The sequence below is a fragment of the Sus scrofa genome, chromosome 5 (genome assembly GCF_054392235.1).
Source record: "Sus scrofa isolate SSC_HxYL_T2T_F1_AM1 chromosome 5, Sscrofa_HxYL_maternal_Yorkshire_Landrace_v2.0, whole genome shotgun sequence".
NCBI classification, from domain to species: domain Eukaryota; kingdom Metazoa; phylum Chordata; class Mammalia; order Artiodactyla; family Suidae; genus Sus; species Sus scrofa.
Window position 1 is genome coordinate 6,188,948 of NC_139387.1, and position 21,070 is coordinate 6,210,017.

The window sequence follows — 21,070 nt, forward strand, 5'->3', positions numbered from 1 at the left end:
GGTCGACAAGATGGTGGCCCGCAGGAGGAAGCGTGCAGCGCGGGACCCTGAGAAGGGGCTTCTGAGCCCGCCCGGCTACTCAGGTGAGGGGCTGCGGGACGCGGGGCCAGGGGATGGCTAGGCTTCGCCGGGAAGAGGCCTGGGGTCGGCAGTGGCTCGCGGCCCCCAGGAGCAGCCGCACGTAAAGGCCCGAAAGGTCGTGAGGCCGCGGCCCCACAAGACCCACGCGGCGCTCTGTTCTCGGCTGGCTCCACTCGCCCGAGATCAGTCTGGTGTGGTTAACGCTTCCCTTAAGTGAATCTACCTCTGTCCACACTCTCACAGGGCGAACCTGTGTCTGTCTACACTCTGCTCCTGAGGTGCGCGACTTCCACTTACCTGCACCTCTTTGCAGTTCCTAGTCCCCTTCGGCTCTCACCTGGGCCAGTATGTGTTTCTGTCCTTGTGCCTGCCTTCTCTTTTTCACCCGGGAACCAGAATGTTCTTTTTTTTTTTTTTTTTGTCTCTTTGGCATTTCTTGGGCTGCTCCCGAGGCATATGGAGGTTCCCAGGCTAGGGGTCGAATCGGAGCTGTAGCTGCCAGCCTACGCCAGAGCCACAGCAACGCAGGATCCGAGCTGCGTCTGCAACCTACACCACAGCTCACGGCAACGGGTTAAACCCACTGAGCAAGGGCAGGGACTGAACCCGCAACCTCATGGTTCCTAGTCGGATTCGTTAACCACTGTGCCACGACGGGAACTCCCAGAATGTTCTTTTTAAAGTCAGATTTTTTTTTCCCTTCTGGGCCGAGCATGCAGCATGTGGAAGTTCCTAGGCCAGGGATCGAACCCGCGCCCCCGCGCCGCGGCAGTGACACACGGATCCTTAACCCGCTGTGCCACAAGGGAATTCCCTTAAAGTAAGATTTAAATCAGATCTACATCAGAGCTTGCCTCGCAAACTATGCCCCCCATGCTCACTGAACTCCCTCCAGTGGCTAAAGTTAGTACCTAAAACAAAATCCACACCTCACATCATTGACCTGTGTGGCTGGCCCCCTCATATTCTGGCACCTGCTAACCTACAGCTCTTTCTGCCCTTCTTTTTTTTTTTTTTTTTTTTTTTTTTTTTTTGTCTTTTGTCTTTTTGTTGTTGTTGCTATTTCTTGGGCCACTCCCACGGCATATGGAGGTTCCCAGGCTAGGGGTCCAATCGGAGCTGTAGCCACCGGCCTACACCAGAGCCACAGCAACGCGGGATCCGAGCCGCATCTGCAACCTACACCACAGCTCACGGCAACGCCGGATCGTTAACCCACTCAGCAAGGGCAGGGACCGAACCCGCCACCTCATGGCTCCTAGTCGGATTCGTTAACCACTGCGCCACGATGGGAACTCCTCTTTCTGCCCTTCTGAGGCAACAAGCTCTTTACATCCTCAGGGTTTTTGTACTTACTGTGCCTTCTTCAGAGCTCCTCACCTCTGCCCTGTTACAGGGCTTTGTGTCATTCTGGTCTAAGCTTTAATATTTGCTTGCTGGAAGAGGCGATCCTGATGGCAGGTCCAAGGGCCTCTGCTGTCCATCACCGCCCCCCACCCCAACTACTTCACTCTATGTGTTTGTTTCTCTCTTGATAAAATCTTGTTACACACTTACTTGCTCTCTTCTCACTTTAGCATGTGAGCTTTCTGAGTGCAGGGGTTGTAACTATCCTCATTGTGCTTTGAAGAAGGTGGGGAGACGAACAGAACAGCCTTTAACTTATGAGGATTAAAATTTGTGGGAAAGCCGGTGATTATCCAAATAACCACAGAACAATGGAGTATTATACAGCAGGCAAGATGAGCACACAGCTGAATCATCCATTAGGATGACTTTTGTTTGTTTGCCTTCTTTTGGCTCTTTAGGGCTGCACCTGTGGCATATGGAGGTTCCTAGGCTAGGGGTCAAATCTGAGCTGTAGTCGCCGGTCTACACCACTGCCATGGCAACACAGGATCCTTAACCCACTGAGCGAGGCCAGGGATCCAACCCTCGTCCTTATAGATGCTAGTCGGATTTGTTAACCACTGAGCCACGACTGGAACTCCAAGGATGACTGTTGGCAAATCAAATGTGGAATAAAGATGCTGAGAGATTATATATCACTGAAAAATGCTTTATTAAAATTAAAAGACTTTAAAGAAAAGCCACAGACACACAAATAGAGACTTAGAGACCATGAGAGAAGAAGGCACAGAGCAGGTGTATCTAACCTGGCGTGTAAGGCTGTCACTGAGGAAGAGACCTGAAAACCTGAAGAATGGGCAGAGGGACGAGGCTTGATGTTTCAGGTAAAGAGAGCAGCACGTGTGAGGCCCTGGCTTCCGGGGGAACAGAGGAGGCCTGAGGGCCCAGCATGTGGTGTGGTGGGAGGAGGATGGTGTGAGAAGAGGCTGCAGAGGTGGCCAGGGTCACACAGGGCCTGTGGCCCCGGTTAAGGATTTTGGTGTTTACCCCAAGAGCAGCAGAATTTGAACTTGTCTCATTTCTCTCTCCCACCAGCTTGGGAGCCCCTCCTGGGCTGATTTTCTGTTCGTTCACTCTCAGTCTGCAGAGCCCTTGCCCAGGGGAAGGGTTCAGTGAAGGACGGATGGACGGACAGACACACGGGCCTAGGAAGGGACAGCCTGAACCTGACAGCACCCCCATTTTCCTTCCAGCCATTCCGATCAAGTTCTCTGAAAAGCAGCAGGCCTCTCATCACCTCTATGTGAGAGAGCACAGAGTTCGGGGAGGCACCAAGTCTTCCTGGCCTCAGAAGCGGACCCTTTTTGTCCTCAATGTGCCCCCATACTGCACAGAGGTAAGCCCGTCTCTGAGAGGGAACCTGAGGCGTGGGTGGGGGCTCCAGGCAGGGCGGGGCTCCCACGGGCCCCCTACCAAGTCCTCAGTGGTGAGACGGAAGCAGCTAACTGGAGCTTCGGAGATGGTGTCTAGAAGGCTCTCTTGTGACCAGAAGCTGGCTTTTTAAAAACATGTTTTTAGGAGTTCCCTTGAGGTTTAGCAGGTTAAGGATCTGGTGGTGTCACTGTAGCGGCTTGGGTTCCATCCCTGGCCCAGGAACTTCTGCATGCCAACAGGCACAGCCCCCAAAGAGATACTTTTTTAAAAATACATGAGTTCCCGTCTCTCATGGAAATGAATCTGACTTAGTAACCATGAGGACGCAGTTTCGATCTGTGGCCTTGCTCAGCGGGTTAAGGATCCAGCGTTGTCTTGAGCTGTGGTGTAGGCCGGCAGCTACAGCTCTGATTTGATCTCTAGCCTGGGACCCTCCGTGGGTGTAGCCCTAAAAAAAGGAGAAAAAAAAAATATATATATATATACACACACACACACATAATTTTAAGGAGCCCAGAGCTTTTTATATGTTACCCAGAATTGTTTGAATTAACATGTTTTTTCCCCTGATTAGATACCATCTATTGCTTAAAACGGTTGACAGACACATAACTGTTTCTGTCTTGCATGATTCCATACTAAGAGACACTTGGTCCCAAACATTTTTTCTTGAGTATTGTGAAAGTCCTGTTTACCTGCTTGTGTGCCACATAATAGTTGTCTTTAAAAAAAGAAAAATTGGGCATTCCTGTGTGGCTCAGAGGGTTACAAGCCCTACTAGTATCCATGAGGATGCAGGTTTGATCCTTGGCCCCATTCAGTGGGTTGAGTATCTGGTGTTGCCGTGAGCTGTGGTGCAGGTGGCAGACGCAGATGCAGCTCAGATCTGGCATGGCTGTGGTGTAGGCCGGCAGCTGCAGCTCTAATTCAGCCCCTAGCCTGGGAACTTCAAGATGCTATGGGTGTTGGAGTTCCCATCGTGGTGCAGTGGTTAACGAATCCGACTAGGAACCATGAGGTTGCGGGTTCGGTCCCTGCCCTTGCTCAGTGGGTTAACGATCTGGCGTTGCCGCGATCTGTGGTGTAGGTTGCAGACGCGGCTCGGATCCCACGTTGCTGCGGCTCTGGCGTAGGCCGGTGGCTACAGCTCCGATTCAACCCCTAGCCTGGGAACCTCCATATGCCGCAGGAGCGGCCAAAGAAATAGCAAAAAGACAAAAAAACAAACAAACAAAAAAAAAAACAAAAAAAAAAACAAGATGCTACGGGTGTGACCCTAAAAAGCAAAAAGAATACATGTCCATGGTTTAAAAAAAGGAAAGAAGAAAATAAAATTACCTATGAGTCTACTATCCATACATTTCTATTAGTTTTTTTCACAAAAGTTGTTTAGTGTTTCACTAATTTACATAAACGAAACCAATGGAATTGCTGGATTTTAGATGAAATCTTTTTTTTCAAAAAAGAAGTATTAATTTCTAAAAGATCCTTCTACAGTTAAAGAGAGGAAAAAAAAAAGAGGAGAGTGTGTCTTTTTTGTATTGTTGTTTTTTTGCCACGCCTGCAGCATGTGGACGCTTCTCCAGCCAGGGATCAAACTTGTGCCCCAGGAGCGATCCAGTGACAGTGTGGGATCCTTAACCTGCTGTGCCACAGGGAACTCCAAGAGGGTGTCTTTTTCGCTTTTGGCTGCCTTGTGGCATCTGGAGTTCTTCGGCTGTAGGCGGCCAGGATTGTGACTTCTGTGCTGAGGGGGTGTGGCTTGCCCAGGCCTTCTGTGCACGCCCCCACCTTGGACTCTGAGACTTCAGGGGCCCCAGTCCCCTGGCAGTGCTGTCCTGGGTGGAGGGAGGCTCCAGAAATGCCCTGTAGCCCCCCTCACCCTGTGCGCCTCCCCGGCCCGGCAGGAGTGCCTGTCCCGCCTCCTGTCCCCCTGCGGCGCCATCCAGTCTGTGCAGTTACAGGAGAAGCCGGACCTCGCCGAGAGCCCACAGGAGCCAAAGTCAAAGTTTTTTGACCCCAAGCCGGTGCCCGTAAGTCTTCAGCACTGGGGTCTGTTTGAATGAGGGCACGGGGTGGGGGCTTGGGCAGGGTCCCTGGTGTGTGAGGGGAGGGCCGTGGCGGGGTGGCCGTGGGCCCTGCAAGCTCCCCTGCGCCCAGGCCGCCCCCGGCCTGTGTGGTCGAGGAGGGCTGGCAGGGAAGCGGCCTCCTCTCCTTCCCCTGCGGCATCCCGTCCTTCCACGGTCCTGGGTGGAGGCTCAGCCTCGGCCGCCTGCTGCCCGAGGGGCTTCGCCAAGCTCCCCGCTGCTTCCCCCACCCCCACTGGAGTCGATTCTCAGGCCCAGTGGCACCGGTCTCCTCTCCCTTGTTCCCTGAGCCCCCGCCTCCCGTCTAGCGGAGTGAACCAGCGTGCGCCCCACCTGCCGGCCTCTCCTGGCCCCGGCAGAGGCGGCCCTTCGCCCAGTCCCTCCCGCGCCCGGAAGAGAGGCTCCCGGTGAAACGTGGGATCGGGTCCCTTTAAGCAGCAGTTGGGTAACTGGGAGTGTGGCCGCCCAGCCCCGGATCAGGACTGCCCGCGCAGCCCCCCCGGCCCAGCGCATGGGATGGGCTTCTGAGCCCTTGGGCCGGGCCTGGGAGGCTGGGAGGGCGGGCAGCCTCCTGGCACTGACGCCCCTCCCTCCCCACAGGGGTTCCGGGTGGCCTACGTGGCCTTCCAGAAGCCAGGTGGGCTGGCAGCTGCCTTGGCCCTGAAGGGCCCTTTGCTGGTCTCAACAGAGAGTCACCCCGTGAAGAGTGGCGTTCACAGTCAGTACTGCGGCGGCGCCTCCTTCCTGGGCGCGGGCTGGGGAGGGAGCGTGTGGGGCGGCAGCTGCCAGGGGACCGCTGGCCCTGAGAGCAGTGAGTGGGAGGCCCGAGCTCGCGCCGCCCGCGGTGCGCGGAGGCGAGGGCCCAGCTTGCCACCCCCAGAATCTTCCTCACCACCAGAATGCTGGTCTCCATCCTTCGGCCTGTGTGCCAAGATGCTGCCCGGCCGGCCGGGTCCCCCTGCCCTCACGCCCTTCTCCCTCAGAGTGGATCCGAGACTACACGGACTCGGTGCCGGACCCCGAGGCCCTGCGGGTGGACGTGGACACGTTCATGGAGACGTACGACAAGAAGATGGCTGAGGTGGGGCTTCTGCACGGCCGACTGAGCGTCGCCTGTGGGGCCGTGGGGACCGAGAGGCCCTAGATATGCTGGGGTGGCTCCAGGGGGCGGGGTGTTGGCAGCCTGTCCTGTCACCGTGTGGAACCCAGGCTCCTTCTCTGCGTCCTGGGCCTCCTGGCTGGGCAGCGTCTAGTCTCCGGATGGTCTGGGGTGAGCGGGGTCGAGGGTGCAGGAGGAGGCAGGGTTGGCATGTCTGCCCCCCAAACTCGCAGGTGGTTCCGGGTGTGGAGGCGGGAGGGGGTGCCGAGAGGTGCCCCTGGGGCTGCCCGTCACTGGGCCACGTTCCTTGCAGGAGGAGGCTAAGGCCAAGGAGGAGGAAGGGGTCCCCGACGAGGAGGGCTGGGTGAAGGTGACGCGCCGTGGCCGGCGGCCGGTGCTCCCGCGGACAGAGGCGGCCAGCCTGCGGGTGCTGGAGAGGGAGAAGCAGAAGCGCGCCCGCAAGGAGCTGCTCAACTTCTACGCCTGGCAGCACCGCGAGACCAAGATGGAGCGTAAGGCTGCGCCCCGAGCCCTGTCCTTCGGGCCCTGCCCTGGTGCCCAGGCCACGGAGGCCTTGTGGATGCTGCTGCGGGCGGGTGGGGTATCCCTGGGCACAGACTTCCCAGTAGGCTCTGGGCTCAGCGATGATACCGAGCTCGCTGCCCAGGCCGCCTGGTCTCCTGCTTGTGGGAGAGGGTCCTGGCCTTGGCACTGGGGACAGGCCCTGAGCCCCAGCCCGGCTGCGCTGTTCTCCGCCTCCCTGCTCCTCCCCGCCCCCTGCCCGTCCTGCTTCCACCCCTTCACTCTGCTCTCGTCCTCTCTGGATTCACCGGACAGCGGGCCTCTGTCGGCCTTCCCTCTCGTGGGCTCAAGGCCCCACATACCCCTCTGACCCGGTCAGGGGACAGAGCTGTCCCCCGAATTCTGTGGCGCTCTGTGGATGTGTTTACTTCTTACCAACATCCTTCCTGGACCAGGAGCTGCAGTGGGAAAGGCTAGAGAGGCAGCTGGGGGGCGTCTCAGCACCCCCAGAACCGTCTTCACCTGGGGGTGCGTGTTGCGGGTGGGGATAAGGAGCAAGTGCCCTTGTGCTTTCCGGGTGCCTTCTTGACCTGGAGAATTTTCTCCCTGGAGCCTCAGGCCCGCTGTCCTCTCCGCCTCAGCCTCCTGTCTCTGACTGGGCTGCAGTCAGCTCCATTTCCCTTCAGCGTCCACACCGTTCCACACAGCGGAGGCGGGGGGAGGCTGTGCTGAGTGCCCCATGGGGAGTGGGGGCAGTGGGGTGCAGCTCCTGCAGGGCCTGCTGTCTCAGCCCTGGCCCGTGTCTTTTCCTCTCCTGCCCCAGATCTAGCGCAGCTGCGCAAGAAGTTTGAGGAGGACAAGCAGAGGATCGAGCTGATGCGGGCCCAGCGCAAATTCCGGCCCTACTGAGCCGCACCCGCCCGCGGCCCACGGCCGGCGGAGGTGAATGGGTGGTGCCCACAGGACCTGAGGGCCTGGAATGCGCCAAGGGGCCGTGGTGTCCAACAGCCCTAGCCATCCAAGGCCACAGTGGGTGGGGCCGAGGACAAGTCCCCCCAACCCCGCCCTGGGCTCCTGTGCTTTGGCAGTCCTGGGGCCCGGAGGTGGCGCCTTCCCTCCCCTGGGCTCGTCCCCAGCCTGCCTCTGGGCTCTCCTCAGGGCTGTGTCTGCTCTGTCGCCCCCTCCCCCCGTCGAGAAGCCCCTGCTGGCAGTGGAACAGCCTTGGAAGCAGCGAGGATAAGGGAACATTGTATTTTTCATCCAGTTGGGCACCAAGAAAAGGCTACAAAAGTTGGTGGGTCTGACCCCCCCCACCCACTCACTGAACAGATAATGCCCCCGATCCAGACACTGTCTTGAGGTCAGATGTTAAGGTCAGAATCTTGTCCTGTTCCCTTTACCCCACCCCCGCCCCCTCAACTGCTGCAGGATCCTCCGCTGACCACGCCTGGCCTGGGCTTGCCAGCTGGGAGTCCGGTGCCAAGCGGCAGGTCTTCAGCCGCAGGCCATGGCTACAGCTGGGCGGGGATCGCCTTGCTCTGTAAAAAGGAGCTGATGACACCGGCCACGTGCTGGGGCTGGTTCAGATGCACGTAGTGATTGCCTGGGACTTCCACGTACTGGAACCGCTGGGGGAGAGAGGGATGTGCCGTGAGGCGACCTGGAGGCAGGCTCCTCGGGCCCGGGGAGCCCTGGCAGCGACAGACCCACAGCTCTGCCAGCCCTGGTCATCACGGCACCCCCCCCCCCCCCCCGCAGGCTCTGGAAGGGGAGAGCCCAAAAAACCCTGTGGTTCTGGGACATTCTGAGCTGAGGCTGGAGAGCTAGGCAGGGGAGGGGCCAGCAGCCAGGGCTGCTGCTGGTCTGACTGTCATCTAAGGTCCACTTGGAAAGAGAATGGGCAGCCTCTCAGACCTGCCCAGGAGAGAGACCAATGTGACAAAACAGGAGGTGCTTGCCCAGGAGAGAGACCAATGTGACAAAACAGGAGGTGCTGCTACTGGCTGGCTGGCTACATGCAGGCTGCCCTTCTGTGAAGACACCAGGTGGTCTGAGCAGGCCCCAGGGGCAGGTGTTTGGGGTCAGCGAGGGTCATGAAGATCCAGGCGCTCCCAGGAAGCAGGCACGGGTCAAAGCCACAGCACACCCCCGCCCTCCACCTTGGTGGCCAGCACCCACGGATGGGACTGGTCACCTGTTCCCACTTGGGACCCTAGGAAACTGGAACTGCTGAGTTGGCCTTGGCCCCGGGGATATGTGAGGACAATAAAAGCGGGAGACCCAGCCAATGGAATGTCTGTTCTCAGTGCTGATGTACATGTGACTCCAGGGACCACCTGTTAGACCCGGGGCCAGGCCAGGGGTCCCAGTGCAAGAAAAGAGAAGGGGGAGGGAGGGCTCTGGACGGCCTGGCCGCCCCAACCCCCGCACACCCACCTCTTGGAGAATAGATCTCAGTGTGCTGGTCACGAACTGCATGGGCTCCTTGTCAGCGTCGTTCTCCCTCCTCACGTTATAAAATCCTTGCGCTGCTCTGGAAAACAAGACAGCTCCTCTGGAACCACCTCTGCTTGCCCGCCCCAGCCCTGAGCTCCAGGCACTAACAGACCAGCCTGGGTCTCCCTGCGACTGTCCCGCAGCTCAGTCCCACTGAGCCCAGATTTACTTGAGGGTTGAATCCTTTGGCCCCCGCTGGCTCAATGGGCTCAGCTCACCAAGGCCTGCGCGGGTGAAGCATTTCAGGTTTATCTTGGGGGACCTGCCCACAGTCACTGATGCTGAATGGTGACCTGCTCTTGGGTATGTGCTTGCTTTTTCTTTTTAACAGCTTTACTGAGATAATCTTACCCATTTAAAAGGTCCAATTCTTTGTGTTTTGTTTTTTCTTTTTTTTGGTCATGGTATGCAGTGGCTTGATGAGGAATCTCAGTTTGCAGCTCAGGGATTGAAACCAGGCCACAGCAGTGAAAACAATCCTAACCACTAGACCACCAGGGAACTCCCAGTTCATGGGTTTTAGTGTATTCAGAGTTGTGCAACCATCGCCAGTCAATTTTAGAACATGTTTTATCACCTAAAAAAAAACAAACCCAAACCGGTATCTTCCCGCACAGCTCCCGTTTTCGCAGAAGCACTGCTGAGTTCTCTCAGTCCCCATCTGGATTTGCGTGTGAACGTGATCACACACGGTGGGCTTTCGTGCTTTGTCTCCAGTCCTGCCCACGCTGTGGAAGTTCTGCGCCACGGCTGTTGTCTAAGCCGCTCCAGTGACAACGCCGCTGTACCACAAGGGCACTGGCTTCTTTCGATCAGCGTGATGTTTTCAGAGTTCACCCCCGTTGCAGTGTGTACCTGTGCCTCACTCCAGCTTATTGCTGGAAACCAGCCCGTCGTGTGGCTGGAGCATGTTCAGCTCTCGTCTGCCTGTGATGGACCTTTGGGCCGCCTCCAGCACTCCTCACTCGCTTACGAAGGATGCTGCTGTGAGCCACTGCTGTGGTGTGGACAGATGCTGGAATCACACCTAGGCGTGGACCTGCTGGATCCACTAATGGCTTGAGAAACTGCCAGACTCTTCCGAAGTGGCCGTGCCACTTCATGATCCCACGGCGGCGTGTGAAGCCTCTGGTTCCTCCACATCCTTGCCAACACCTGTTGTCTCACTCTGGGAGTCTAGCTGTGCTAGAGGGCATGCAGTGTGTCTCACGGTGGTTTAGTCTGCCCCTCAACCCTTGTGCTTGGCACCGGAGACACAGCTGGGTCCCTGGACATCACAGTTCCTGCCACATCAGAGAATGTTGTGCTGTGGGACCCAAAGGCTTTTCTGCCCGGGACTGGAGGAGGGGAGACTGGCAGATGGAGGAGCGGTGTAGGCCTAGGAGGGTGAGGGGTCCAGGGTGGCTGGGGAGGTGGCAAGGAAGGGCCAGGCCACGGTGACTGCCAGTCTGCCTTACTGGGCATGGCCTGCATGGACCCCTGTGGAGGGTGCGGTTAGACCTTGTCTGCCCCCTGCTGCCCTGTCCTTCCATCGCTTTGCCTGCCTGCCTGCCTTATACCAGCTGCCGGGGGGCCTCCCAAGAAAGCTGGCAGCGTGGCCTCCCGCGGGAGGTTCCTGGCTTTCACCTTCACGCCGGCACTTGGTTCAGACTTACTTGATGAGCAGGACGCGGGCCTGCAGCTGCTTGATGGCGTGTACAAACAGCTCCCTGCTGATGAACTCGAAGCTCTGCTCCGGCTGCAGAGACAAAACCACAGCGAACTCTCACCACAGGGCAGCGGGCACGGCTGTGGGTGCGACGCCCACCTCTCCTGGGGGCAGTGGCGGCCCCTTCGGCCATCTAAGCCAGGACCAAGCCCAGGGCCCAACCACACCATCACCTCAGCAGAGGGCTCTTTGTCCCCCCCTAAAATTAGTTCTCCCTCTTCCTGGTCACAGGGATGCCCAGCCAGAGGACATCCCAGAATCCGCTCAGCCAGGTGTGGTCATGCAAAAAAAACGCAGAGGCTGGAGTTCCCGTCGTGGCGCAGTGGTTAACGAATCCGACTAGGAAACATGAGGTTGCGGGTTTGGTCCCTGGCCTCGCTCAGTGGGTTAAGGATCCGGCATTGCCATGAGCTGTGGTGTAGGTTGCAGACGTGGCTCGGGTCCTGTGTTGCTGCGGCTCTGGTGTAGGCCGGTGGCTACAGCTCTGATTTGACCCCTAGCCTGGGAGCCTCCGGGGGAGCGGCTCTAGAAAAGGCAAAAAGACAAAAAAAAAAAAAAAAAAAAAAGATTTCAGGGCTGAGGTCTGGCCCCTTCCCACCTCCCTTCCCGGTCCGTTGGCTGCCCTGCAAGCGCTGCCCAGCCAGCCTGGGCTCTGGCCTCTGCAAATGGAGCCCACCTGTCTCCACCAACCATTTACATGAGCAAGGAATTTGCTTAAGCCACAGGGCAGGGTACACTGCTGTCTCCATGGCCCCTGCTGGCCTGACCCTGTCTTATGACCATTTAAGAGGGCTCCATCTGTGCTCTCCACATGGTAGCCATCACCACATGTGGCTATTAAGTGCCTGAAACAGGGCTAGTCCAGCCTCAGATGGGCTCTAGGTATAAACTGCACACTGGATTTTGAAGACTTAGTAAGAAAAAATATCAAATAGCCCAGTGATTTTTTATGTTGATGACATACTGAAATGGTAACATCTTGGATATGCTGAATTAGTGTGTGTGTGTATATATTTACACACTAATAATATATACCCACCCCCCACGGCCTATGGAATTCCCGGCCACAGATCAGATCCAAGCCACAGATGAGACCTAAGCAGGAGCTGCGGCAACACCGGATCCTTCACCCGCTGTGCTGGGCCAGGAACCTACGTCCTAGCACTCCTGAGACACCGCTGACCCCAGTGTCACAGCGGGAACTCCAGAATGTTACTAAAGTTGTTTCCTCTCACTCTTCTCATGGCCACGAGAAGATGTGACCTTAACACGCGCTCGCATCACACTTCTACTGGACGGGCGGCTCCAGTCTGAGAACCTTCTGAGGGCAGGGGCTCTCAGCACACGGCGCAACAGCAGAGGGGCTGTGTGTCCCGAGCGGCTAACTCAAGAAGCTCCACAGGGACTGACTGGGTCACCTGATGCCCAGTCCCTACCCCATGGCGGTGAACCCACAGATCCTGTGCAGACACACGCACACAGCTGTCTGGTCACAGCCACGACAAAACCCAGTGTCCTTGCTCTGCCCTGACCGTCCCGGCCATTCCCCGCTCCTCAGGCTACAATGACCTCGGGACCACGTCCAGGAACAGAGGTCCCCTGTCATCCAAGGCCCCACAAATGAAAATTTCCTGAGGACCCAGACAGGCCACACGTTCGTCTTCCCCCAGAGGATTCAAGCAGCTAAGTAACAGTGTCACCATCAGCAGCCAACAGGAGGTGGCGCCAGGACCCAGCTCAGGCACAGACTGTCCCCTCCCCGCCAAGCCTCTCAGTGTGGCTTTGATACGCTTCTGTGCCAGGACGGGGGCCTCTCTGGCTGGACGGCTCGGTCAGGCCCACGGCTTAATTATGTGCCGGTCCCTGAGGCCCAGACGGGGATGCTACCTCCGCTCCTGTCGCCGGATGTGAAAATCCAACACAGGGTTTGTGCCGCATTGTCCTCAAAGGCGACAACAGGAGGGTGTTTCCCCGAGAGGGCCTTTGAGCACAGCCTGCCTTTTCGCTCTCTCACTACTGTCTTTTGATGAACAGAAATTCTCCGTGTTAGTAAGCCCTACTTATCAATACTTCCATTGATTCGTGGGGTGTGTGCTGTTCTACTTACAACCTCTTTGTGTAGCAGAAGGTCATGAAGCCATTCCCTGGCTGTTCCTCTGGGGAAGAGAGGAAAGTGGCTCCCTACCTCCCCAAACGTGAGAACAAATCCCAGCTGGACCCAAACCAAACTCAAACATCCCCATCTGCTTGGCTGATGCCCTGGTTCAAGCCTCACGTCCGAGCCAGGGCCCGGGCGACAGCTCAGAGCGCCCCCTGGCTGCCACCTCAAATGGCAGCATTCTACCCTTTTAAGTAATCAAAATAAGAGCACTTGAAGTGACAGGTCCCTTGACACATGTGACCCTGGCTAGTCCTAACAGCAACCCTACCAAGGCAGGCACAGGAGCTGGCACCTCCTAGCTGCTCATCAACTGGCTGAGGGAGTGAATAGACGAATAAGTGAACACACTTCCTGCATGCAAGACAACCGAAGTTCAGAGAGGCTAAGTGCCTTGCCCAAGGTCACACAGCCTGTATGTGGCAGAGGCAACTGGGTTGCCACAATGCTCCTGTCATAGACCTCCAGACCGGCTACTGGTTTTTAAGGCCTTTTATTGTTTTTTGTTTTTGTTTTGCTTTTTATGGCCACACCCGAGTCACATAGAAGCTCCCAGACTAGGGGTCGAATTAGAGCCACACCAGATCCGAGCCAAGTCTGCGACCTACACCGCAGCTCACGCCAACGCCGGATCCTTAAGCCACATCCTCATGGACATTATGTTGGGTTCATAACCTTCTGAGCCACAATGGGATCTCCTAACATGTGTGTATCTAAGAGAACTGAAAGCAGAAGTTTGAACCGACAATCTGTACACTGGCGTTCCCAGCAGCGCCATTCACAGTAACCCACCCAGTGTCTGCCAACGGACGGGGACATCCGTTATTATTCAGCCATTAAAGGAAGGAAGTTCTGATACAGGGCGACACGGATGAACCTGGGAAGGCAGCCAGACACCAAATGCCACACCCTGTATGACTCCACCCATGTGAGGTCCCTGGGAGTCAACTGGTCATCAGGGGCTGGGGGAGGGGAATGCGGAGCCGGTGTTCAGTGGGTAAGGAGGTGTAACTGGGGGTGATGAAAAATGCGGGGGCGGTGATGGTTGCACAACATCACGGCTGTATTGATTTCTATTATACATATAATTATATCATTATTATTTTATGGCATAGGAAGTTCCCAGGCCAGGGACTGAATCTGAGCCACAGCTGCAGCAACTCCGGATCCTTTAAACCACTGTGCTGGGCCGGGGATCAAACCCACACCTCTGCAGCAACCCAAGCTGCTGCAGTCCAGTCCTTAACCCACTGCTCCACAGCGGGAACTCCTCGTGAATGTATTCAATGCCACTGAGTGGTCCCCTCATGAATGGTTTAGATATGACGCATATCATGCCATGTACATTTTACCACAATAAAAGAAGAGGCTGGCCGTCGGGAGGACACAGTACTCACCCAAGAGATCCTCCGGTCTCTGTTCATCACCAGGCCTGGAAGGAAGCACACAGATGCGGCCTCAGCACCGCCTGTCAGGGTCGGGGACTCAGCTGCCCGGGGGACCCAGGGGACTCGCTTCCTCAGCCAAGACTGGTGGGGTTCACCCCCAACGTTCTCTTGCGTTCAGCTGGAGCAGAGCTTGCCCAGGGCTACCTGGCCATGGACCAGGGCTGCTCACGCGGGAACCTCCCCCGGCCACCCCAGCAGCAGCACAGACCACGCGAACTGACCTCGACTTGGCATCAGTCTCACTGCTGAGAACCTTACTAAGATGTTCGTGTGGGTGTTTAAGCACCAGGAGGTGCCCGGTAGTTTTATTTATTTGTCTTTTTAGGACCGCACCCGCGGCATATGGAGGTTCCCAGGCGAGGGGTCAAATCAGAGCTGTAGCTGCCAGCCTCCACCACAGCCACAGCCACACAGGATCCGAGCCGCGTCTGCAACCTACACCACAGCTCACGGCAACACCAGATCCTTAACCTAGTGAGCAAGGCCAGGGATCGAACCCGCAACCTCATGGTTCCTAGTCAGATTCGTTTCTGCTGCACCATGACAGAACTCCAGAAAATAGTTTCAAATGCAGGAGATATTATCAAAACCCTAGGCTCCTCCGTGTCCTGCCACACTCAATGGAGACCATGAAATTACAATAAAACATATTTTTAGTCCTGGTCCTTGGCTCCTGGCCAGAGCTCCTAAAACCTGTGTCCTCAATGGTAAAAGTGCTAGAAGCATCTTTTTCCTAGCATTTGGTCTCTGACCCTGGTTCCCGGCACAGAGCTCCTAAATCCCTTGGAATTTCCTGGGTGAGACTGGTGGGCTCTCGGATGGCTTCAGGATGGGGGCTGGTCACCAGAAAGGGCAGGCCATGATTAGAAGCTTGGAACTTTCAGCCCCAGCCCTGGTCCTTCGAGAGGAGGGGCAGGGTGGGGCTAGAGGCTAAGTTAATAAGCAATCATGCCTATGTGATAAGGCCCCAGCAAAAAGCTCTGAGTGTGGAGTTTCTGGGAGGGTGAACACCACCCCCCTTCCACGGCTGGGACCTGCCAAGGTCAGACTCCAACACCCGCAGAGGCTGGGCAGAGGGTGTGCAATGCCTGCTCTCGCGGCAGCGGGGTCCCTGTCCAGTATTGTCCACAGGGAGGGAATACAGGATGTGCTGCCAGGTCTTTCCATTTTTCAAAAGAAACTGGAAATCTCCATTTTTACATAAAATCTATTCTCAATATGAGCAACCTGTTCAAAATCCCCTTCATGCCAAAGCTTGTGTTTAAACCGCACACGTCAAACAAATCATGCTTGGAGCCCCAGGCTGCCCAGCTTGTGATGGGGTCTGCGCAGCCCCAGGGGGGCGGCTGTGGGCGCAGACACTGACACAGGACGGTCCTTGGTCATTAAGCCCGCCCACAGCTGGACCCTCGCTCGTTCGCACGGACACCTCAAGCCCGTTTCCAGAGGCCCGGGCTGGGCTGGCAACACAGCCTAGAGGCAGAAAAGACAGCCGGGGCCTCTGCCTTGGCCCTGGCTCGCTGCCTCCTGTTTCTCCCACAAGCCCGATCAAGGTCACGCCTCAAGGCCTTTCCCGGGAGCTCATCTGCAGTGCTTGGGTCAGAAGCCACCTTTCCCATGAGGCCAAGGCAGATGCTTCAGTTTTTTCCTTTTTGGCACTGACGACGCTGAATCTTTACATGGCCAGGCCACTAGGGAACTCCCGGACCCATCGTGTAAAAGCTCAGCCCCACATCCCGACTCCCTTGCCCGCTGGATTTTCCCAGAGCGCCCTCAGCTAACCCTCTGTGAGGACGTGGGGAGGGGGCCACACGAGGAATGCCCAAGGCCACCAGAAACCAGGAGAGAGGCACAGCCCTGCCAACGCTCCCTCCCTGGGTCTCTGGCCTCTAAAACCGTAAGAGTGAACGGCTGCGTGTGAGCCACCCCGTCTGTGGGGTGCCGGGAAGGCAGCCCCGGGAAAGGCATGGATCTGGCGGGAGGGGGGTCGGGTTGGATGGAGTGGGTCCTGCTCCAGAATGCAGTGGGGGCTCTCAGGGGCTCTGGGCAGCCTGGAACACGCTCCCCTCCAAAAGCACGCTGCCTGGGAGCCACCTCGTCTTCTTTGAGGTTAATCCCGGGCCTCAAAGGGCCACGCTGCTGGGGGTGGGGCCTGGGGGGGCTGGTCCCGACACAGTGACCCAGCTGCCGGCCCACTGCCCCAGGACACCCTCCTCTTCTCCCCGACCCCGTGACAACTAGCTCAGTGTCTGTGCCATTGCTGTGACCCCAGCCTGGCCTAATCAGCTTCCCCAGCCTGGCCAGGCATGTGTCTTACTCCAGATTAGCCTACTTCTGCACCAAGGGCCCCCTGGGCCTGCCATCTGTGCCAGCACATGGGGAAGCTGGGCCCACTGCCTCTGCCCTCAGCCTCCCTTCTCCGAGATGGATTTGGGGAGGAGCAGGTAAAGAGACACTAACTGAGACAGTCCCCACTCAGGCCCCAAGCCCCCTGAGCTCATTCCACTTGACTTCATCGTGTGCTGGCAACCGCGGGGAAAGACACAGCAGATCTCTGGCTTCTTCTGAGCAACTGGAAATTCTGCACATGTAAGACCTGAGTTCCCGTTAAGCGCCAGGGGCCGCCCTGCAGGGCACGCCGTCTCGGTGCCACGGTCCCCACCACAGACCCCACCACTTCCTCGCGCCTCATTCCCAGCAGCTGAACTAATTCCACAGCCTGTTCCGCTCCCACAGTCACTGGGTTTCTCACGTCCGCCTCGTCTGGGGCTTTGTACACCCGAGAAGACCAGGTTTGACTTGCGCCCGATCTGAGCCAGCAGAGCCTCCTCTTTGCTCAGCTCCCAGGCCAGGCCAGGCTCTGCCAGCGAGGGCCCCTGCAGGCGGCACCCCCTGGAGCTGTGCCAGCCAAGCCCGGGGCCACCAGCAGAGGCAGGCTCACCACGGCCCCTGCAGCCTCCACGTGGCTGGGCACAGAGCAGACACACCGGCAAAGCAAGCATAGAGACACAGGCCTGATGCTGCCCAGAAGCCCCGGTGCCACCAACTCTACTTCATTCCGAGAAGCCTCTTCAACGGCACCTGCCCTGTGGGAGTCCTCAAAGCCTAGTCTCCGACGCTGGGCGCCCACACACGGGGCTGGCAGGGCAGGGCTGCTGTGCTCAGCATTTAGTCCCAGACCCCTGACGGAGCTCCCCGCAGGATGTGGCTTTCTGAGACGTGAAACAGACATGAGACCTGGCACAAGTCACCAGACCCTTTCGAGCCTGTTTCTCCTGCTCAAAACAAGCAGGGTGTAGGGCAGTGGGAGCGTGAAACAAGGGACTTTCTGCAAAGCCCTCAGGATCAGGCCTGATCCAGAGCAAGTGGCGATAAAGCTTCGCCACAACCACGCCTCGGCGAGGACAGTGCCCAAAAGCAACAGCCGGGGACAGCGCGGGGCTTACCTGCGGCCACCGGCGTGGTTCCTCTCTGCAGGAGGAGCGCCCCACACTCCTCTCCCACGTGACTGTTGTTCTTCAGCAGCCTGGGGGAGACAGAGGACGCAGGGTGCCCTGGGGCCGGGGAGGCCCAACGAGAGGAGAGAGGAGGGCGGGGAAAGGGAGGCCACCCCGCAAAGGACAACAGGCCAGTATCAACAGGGAGTTGGCATCAGTGGTGTGTGTGCGGCGGGGTGCGGTGAAGGGCACGGCCCCAGCGAGGGCAGCATGAAGGCAAATAAAGTCCCTGCTGTGCTGTCTGAGGGGCACCAGGCGGCCTGATGCCCATGTGAGCACGGACAGAAAACAGACTTGCTGTGGATTTGCGAGTAGGAGTCAGAAGCTTCCAAGGTGCCCCAGAGACGTCCTCCCTCAGTGTCCACGACGCCCCCGGGACCCCACGGGGCTCGGTCGCCAGCACCCACCCCTGCAGCATCTCCTGCGGGCTGACCACTTTCGACGGCTTGTTGGAGGCCTCCAGCTGCAGCGTGTGTTCTATGGCTCTCCGCTTGTAGCTCAGCATGCTCTCTACTTCCTGAGGATTCATGGGTTCTGCTGGGGGGGCCCGGGCTCCAGGCTGCACCCAGAGGGGCTCGGCCCCTCCCCAGCCCCACCCTCCACCCTCAGCAGCCCCTCAGCTGGGCCCCTCTTAGCCCAAGATGCATTCTGACCCCAGGAGGGGTGGCTCGGGGTCAGCCCCTGCTAGTTGCTAGTGATCCCGAGCAAATGCTCACAGCCAGCCCAGCCCTGCCCGTGGCCGGGGACAGCTGGAGGGACCCGGCTCAGTGATGGAGCAGAAAGGAAGGACAGCCCTGTCAACCGCCAGGTGCTTGGCAAAGAGGCACTAATACGGACCATAAGTCACAGACCATCCAGGCTGGCGAGTTCATCTGTTAACTAACACTCACTCCACGTGTTGGAGAAGAGAAGGCAGAGGGGGCTTCCAGTGTACCCAGGGCCAGCCCAGCTCATTCAGAGAAGAGCCTGGCCCTGTCTGCAACCCACTGCTTTGAGCACCAGTGCAGGTGGCCCCCCCCAAACTGTGTGCCCCTGGAGCTTCCTCTACCGGCTGCTCCTACCCACTCCCACCCCTGCCACTTCGTGATGGCCCTGGCATTCTGCAGACCCCAGGCCACACACGGGGTTTCTAAGAATGACACAGGTTCGCCCTGTCCTCTGCCCACTCCTATGGCATAAACAGCATAACCCTGTCTACCCTTTGCCACCTCCCTCCGCCTCGCTGGTCTCCACCAAGGGCACCCCCTGGGACCTGGTCTCTTCCAGTGACAGCATCCACGAAAGCCCTGTTCTTACATTAGTGTCCAGGACAAATGGTGAGGAGTCCAGCAAGATAAGTTTATCCACCATCTCGGGGAAGATACAGGAAAACTGTGATGTGACACAAGAAGGGAAGAATGAATAGAAGAGGAAAAAGGAGACGGGGCTCCATCTTCCCAAGACGGAGCAAGAGGCCAGCAAGAACCTCCCAGCCCGTCAGGGCGCCTTCCTCCCCGCTTCCTCCGGCAGTCTGCACCCAGCACTAAGCTCCAGACCCTGGGGGTGGCTGGACCCCAGGGTTCTCTGGGACACAGGGGTGGGCAACGCTGAAACAGTCAACTCCGTCAGGAATCCCCCACAACAGGGGTCATCACGGGGTCTACAAGGGAGACGGGCCTGAGCCACGAAAACACCACTCGAAACTCCCGATCGGTGGAGGCACTGCCCCATCCAGGTGCCTCCGCCTCCTCCTCCTGCTCTCCCCACCCGCCTGGAGGGATGGTCAGGGGTGGTCACTGCAAAGCCATCTACTTACCATTCCACCCACAGTGCCACCTGAGGGACAAAACAGTAGTCAGCTGATATTCCCCAGCTGTCAAAATCCTACTAAACTTCTCCCCAGGGGCTGACCCACCGCCGAGCTAGGGGCCTGGCTCCTGTCCCCCACGAGCGGGCAGGGCTCTGTAACCGCCATCAAATTTGAGGCTCCCTCTCTGAGACCCCGTGGCCCCTGCATCCGATCTGACCATTCAGAAGGCCAGGTCGCCCTCGCAGATGGGCAGACGGCCGTCTCTGAAGCCAGATGTACCTTTAGGGAGCTGCCTGAGACCAGAGGGCACAGTGGCCAAGTGCCAGTGCTCAGGGAACCCTCTCTTCTCTCCCTGCAGGACCCAGAAGGGCAGCGGGAAGGGCACCTGTGCTCCGAGTCCTCTCCCTTCCTCGCGGCCCCACAGCCCAAGACCAGCCAGGTCCGGGCCAAAGCGTACTCACCAAAACTGTGGCCCAGGAGGGAAAAACGGTTCCATTTCAGGGCTGAAAACACACGGAGCCAGGTCAGGATGGGCCCAGCCCTCCGCCCCTCGTCCTACAGTCCCTGTGCTCTGGAAATCCCTCCCCAGCATCTGGGATGCCCCACTCAGGACACCAGTTTAGGGGGACCCAGCTCCCCCGCAGGGGTGGAACCCACAGGAGGAAGCACACTCTTCTCGGCAGCTCTCTCCAGCCTTCCCAAAGGCGCCTGTGAATTCCTGGCAGAACTGAGGCCAGACCCCAAGCCATTCATTCTCAGGCAGGCATCGCTTCCTGGCCACCCCACCCCAAGGATGAGGGATCCATCCCAGAGCCCCTGCCCTCAACACACACACACACACACACACACACACACACACACGCTGCCTCTTACCTGCCACGACCCTTCGGACCTCAGTCACAAAGTTTTGGTGGTAATACGGGAAACCTGGGCTATAATGGGACGAGAGCCCATGACCCCCAAAATCCATGGCCACGTAGTGAAAGTCTGAGACAGAGGTAAGGGGCGGGGAAGGCGTCTAGGTCAGCCGTCTCCCCTCCTCATCCTCCCGAAATCCTGCCGCCTGGTCCTTGGCTCCCCTTCAGCCCCAGGCCCACCTTTCGGGAGAAGAGGGATGAGCCTGTCGAAGGAGTTAGCATTGTCCAGCCAGCCGTGAAGGCAGAGAACTGGGGAGCCCTGCTGGGGGCCCCAGATTTTGGCGGCAATGTGGCCCCAGGGCACAGCGAGCTTCAGCTCTGACATGAGACCTGAAATAAAAAATGACCATGAAGCCGGCACTTGCTGAGTCCCTCCTCTCTGCCCTGATGTGTCAGGGTAACGGCACTGCCCAGGGGGCTCAGACTCCTGCGCTGCCCCCAGGGATGATGGGGGGGGCAAATGTGGGTGTGGGGGATACCCAGA

General features: G+C 57.9%; 2 protein-coding genes across 13 annotated transcripts in view; one reads left to right on the plus strand and one right to left on the minus strand.

Moving 5' to 3' along the window:
- RRP7A (ribosomal RNA processing 7 homolog A) lies at nucleotides 1-12,856 on the plus strand. 4 transcript variants are annotated; one of them, XM_084955133.1, is made up of 8 exons: nucleotides 1-83; nucleotides 2,685-2,827; nucleotides 4,773-4,898; nucleotides 5,553-5,670; nucleotides 5,936-6,033; nucleotides 6,365-6,563; nucleotides 7,397-7,515; nucleotides 9,687-12,856. In XM_084955133.1, the coding sequence occupies exons 1-7, from the start codon at nucleotides 11-13 to the stop codon at nucleotides 7,480-7,482; spliced, it is 843 nt and encodes a 280-aa protein (XP_084811259.1). In that variant the 5' UTR covers nucleotides 1-10; the 3' UTR covers nucleotides 7,483-7,515; nucleotides 9,687-12,856. The 4 variants fall into 4 exon arrangements, with proteins under 4 accessions (XP_084811259.1, XP_020947090.1, XP_020947091.1 ...); XM_021091431.2 differs by lacking the exon at nucleotides 9,687-12,856 and adding an exon at nucleotides 7,732-8,861; XM_021091432.2 differs by lacking the exon at nucleotides 9,687-12,856 and having other exon boundaries at nucleotides 2,572-2,827; nucleotides 7,397-9,437.
- The window catches only part of SERHL2 (serine hydrolase like 2), a 23,192-nt gene continuing 9,930 nt past the window's right edge, over nucleotides 7,809-21,070 (minus strand). For 3 of the 9 annotated variants that reach the window (XM_084955129.1, XM_021091433.2, XM_084955128.1), the window contains 11 exons: nucleotides 20,767-20,916; nucleotides 20,543-20,656; nucleotides 20,131-20,172; nucleotides 19,676-19,695; nucleotides 19,177-19,251; nucleotides 18,288-18,397; nucleotides 17,830-17,909; nucleotides 14,333-14,367; nucleotides 10,725-10,807; nucleotides 9,010-9,106; nucleotides 7,809-8,201 (listed from right to left, as the gene is read on the minus strand). In XM_084955129.1, the coding sequence (XP_084811255.1) occupies nucleotides 8,085-8,201; nucleotides 9,010-9,106; nucleotides 10,725-10,807; nucleotides 14,333-14,367; nucleotides 17,830-17,909; nucleotides 18,288-18,397; nucleotides 19,177-19,251; nucleotides 19,676-19,695; nucleotides 20,131-20,172; nucleotides 20,543-20,656; nucleotides 20,767-20,911 (918 nt within the window). In that variant the 5' untranslated portion in view covers nucleotides 20,912-20,916 and the 3' untranslated portion in view covers nucleotides 7,809-8,084. Of the gene's footprint in view, nucleotides 10,353-10,724; nucleotides 11,303-14,332; nucleotides 14,368-17,829; nucleotides 17,910-18,287; nucleotides 18,398-19,176; nucleotides 19,520-19,675; nucleotides 19,696-20,130; nucleotides 20,173-20,542; nucleotides 20,657-20,766; nucleotides 20,917-21,070 lie in introns of those variants that run through there. The other 6 variants (XM_084955131.1, XM_084955127.1, XR_014802942.1 and 3 more) reach the window with 5 other exon arrangements.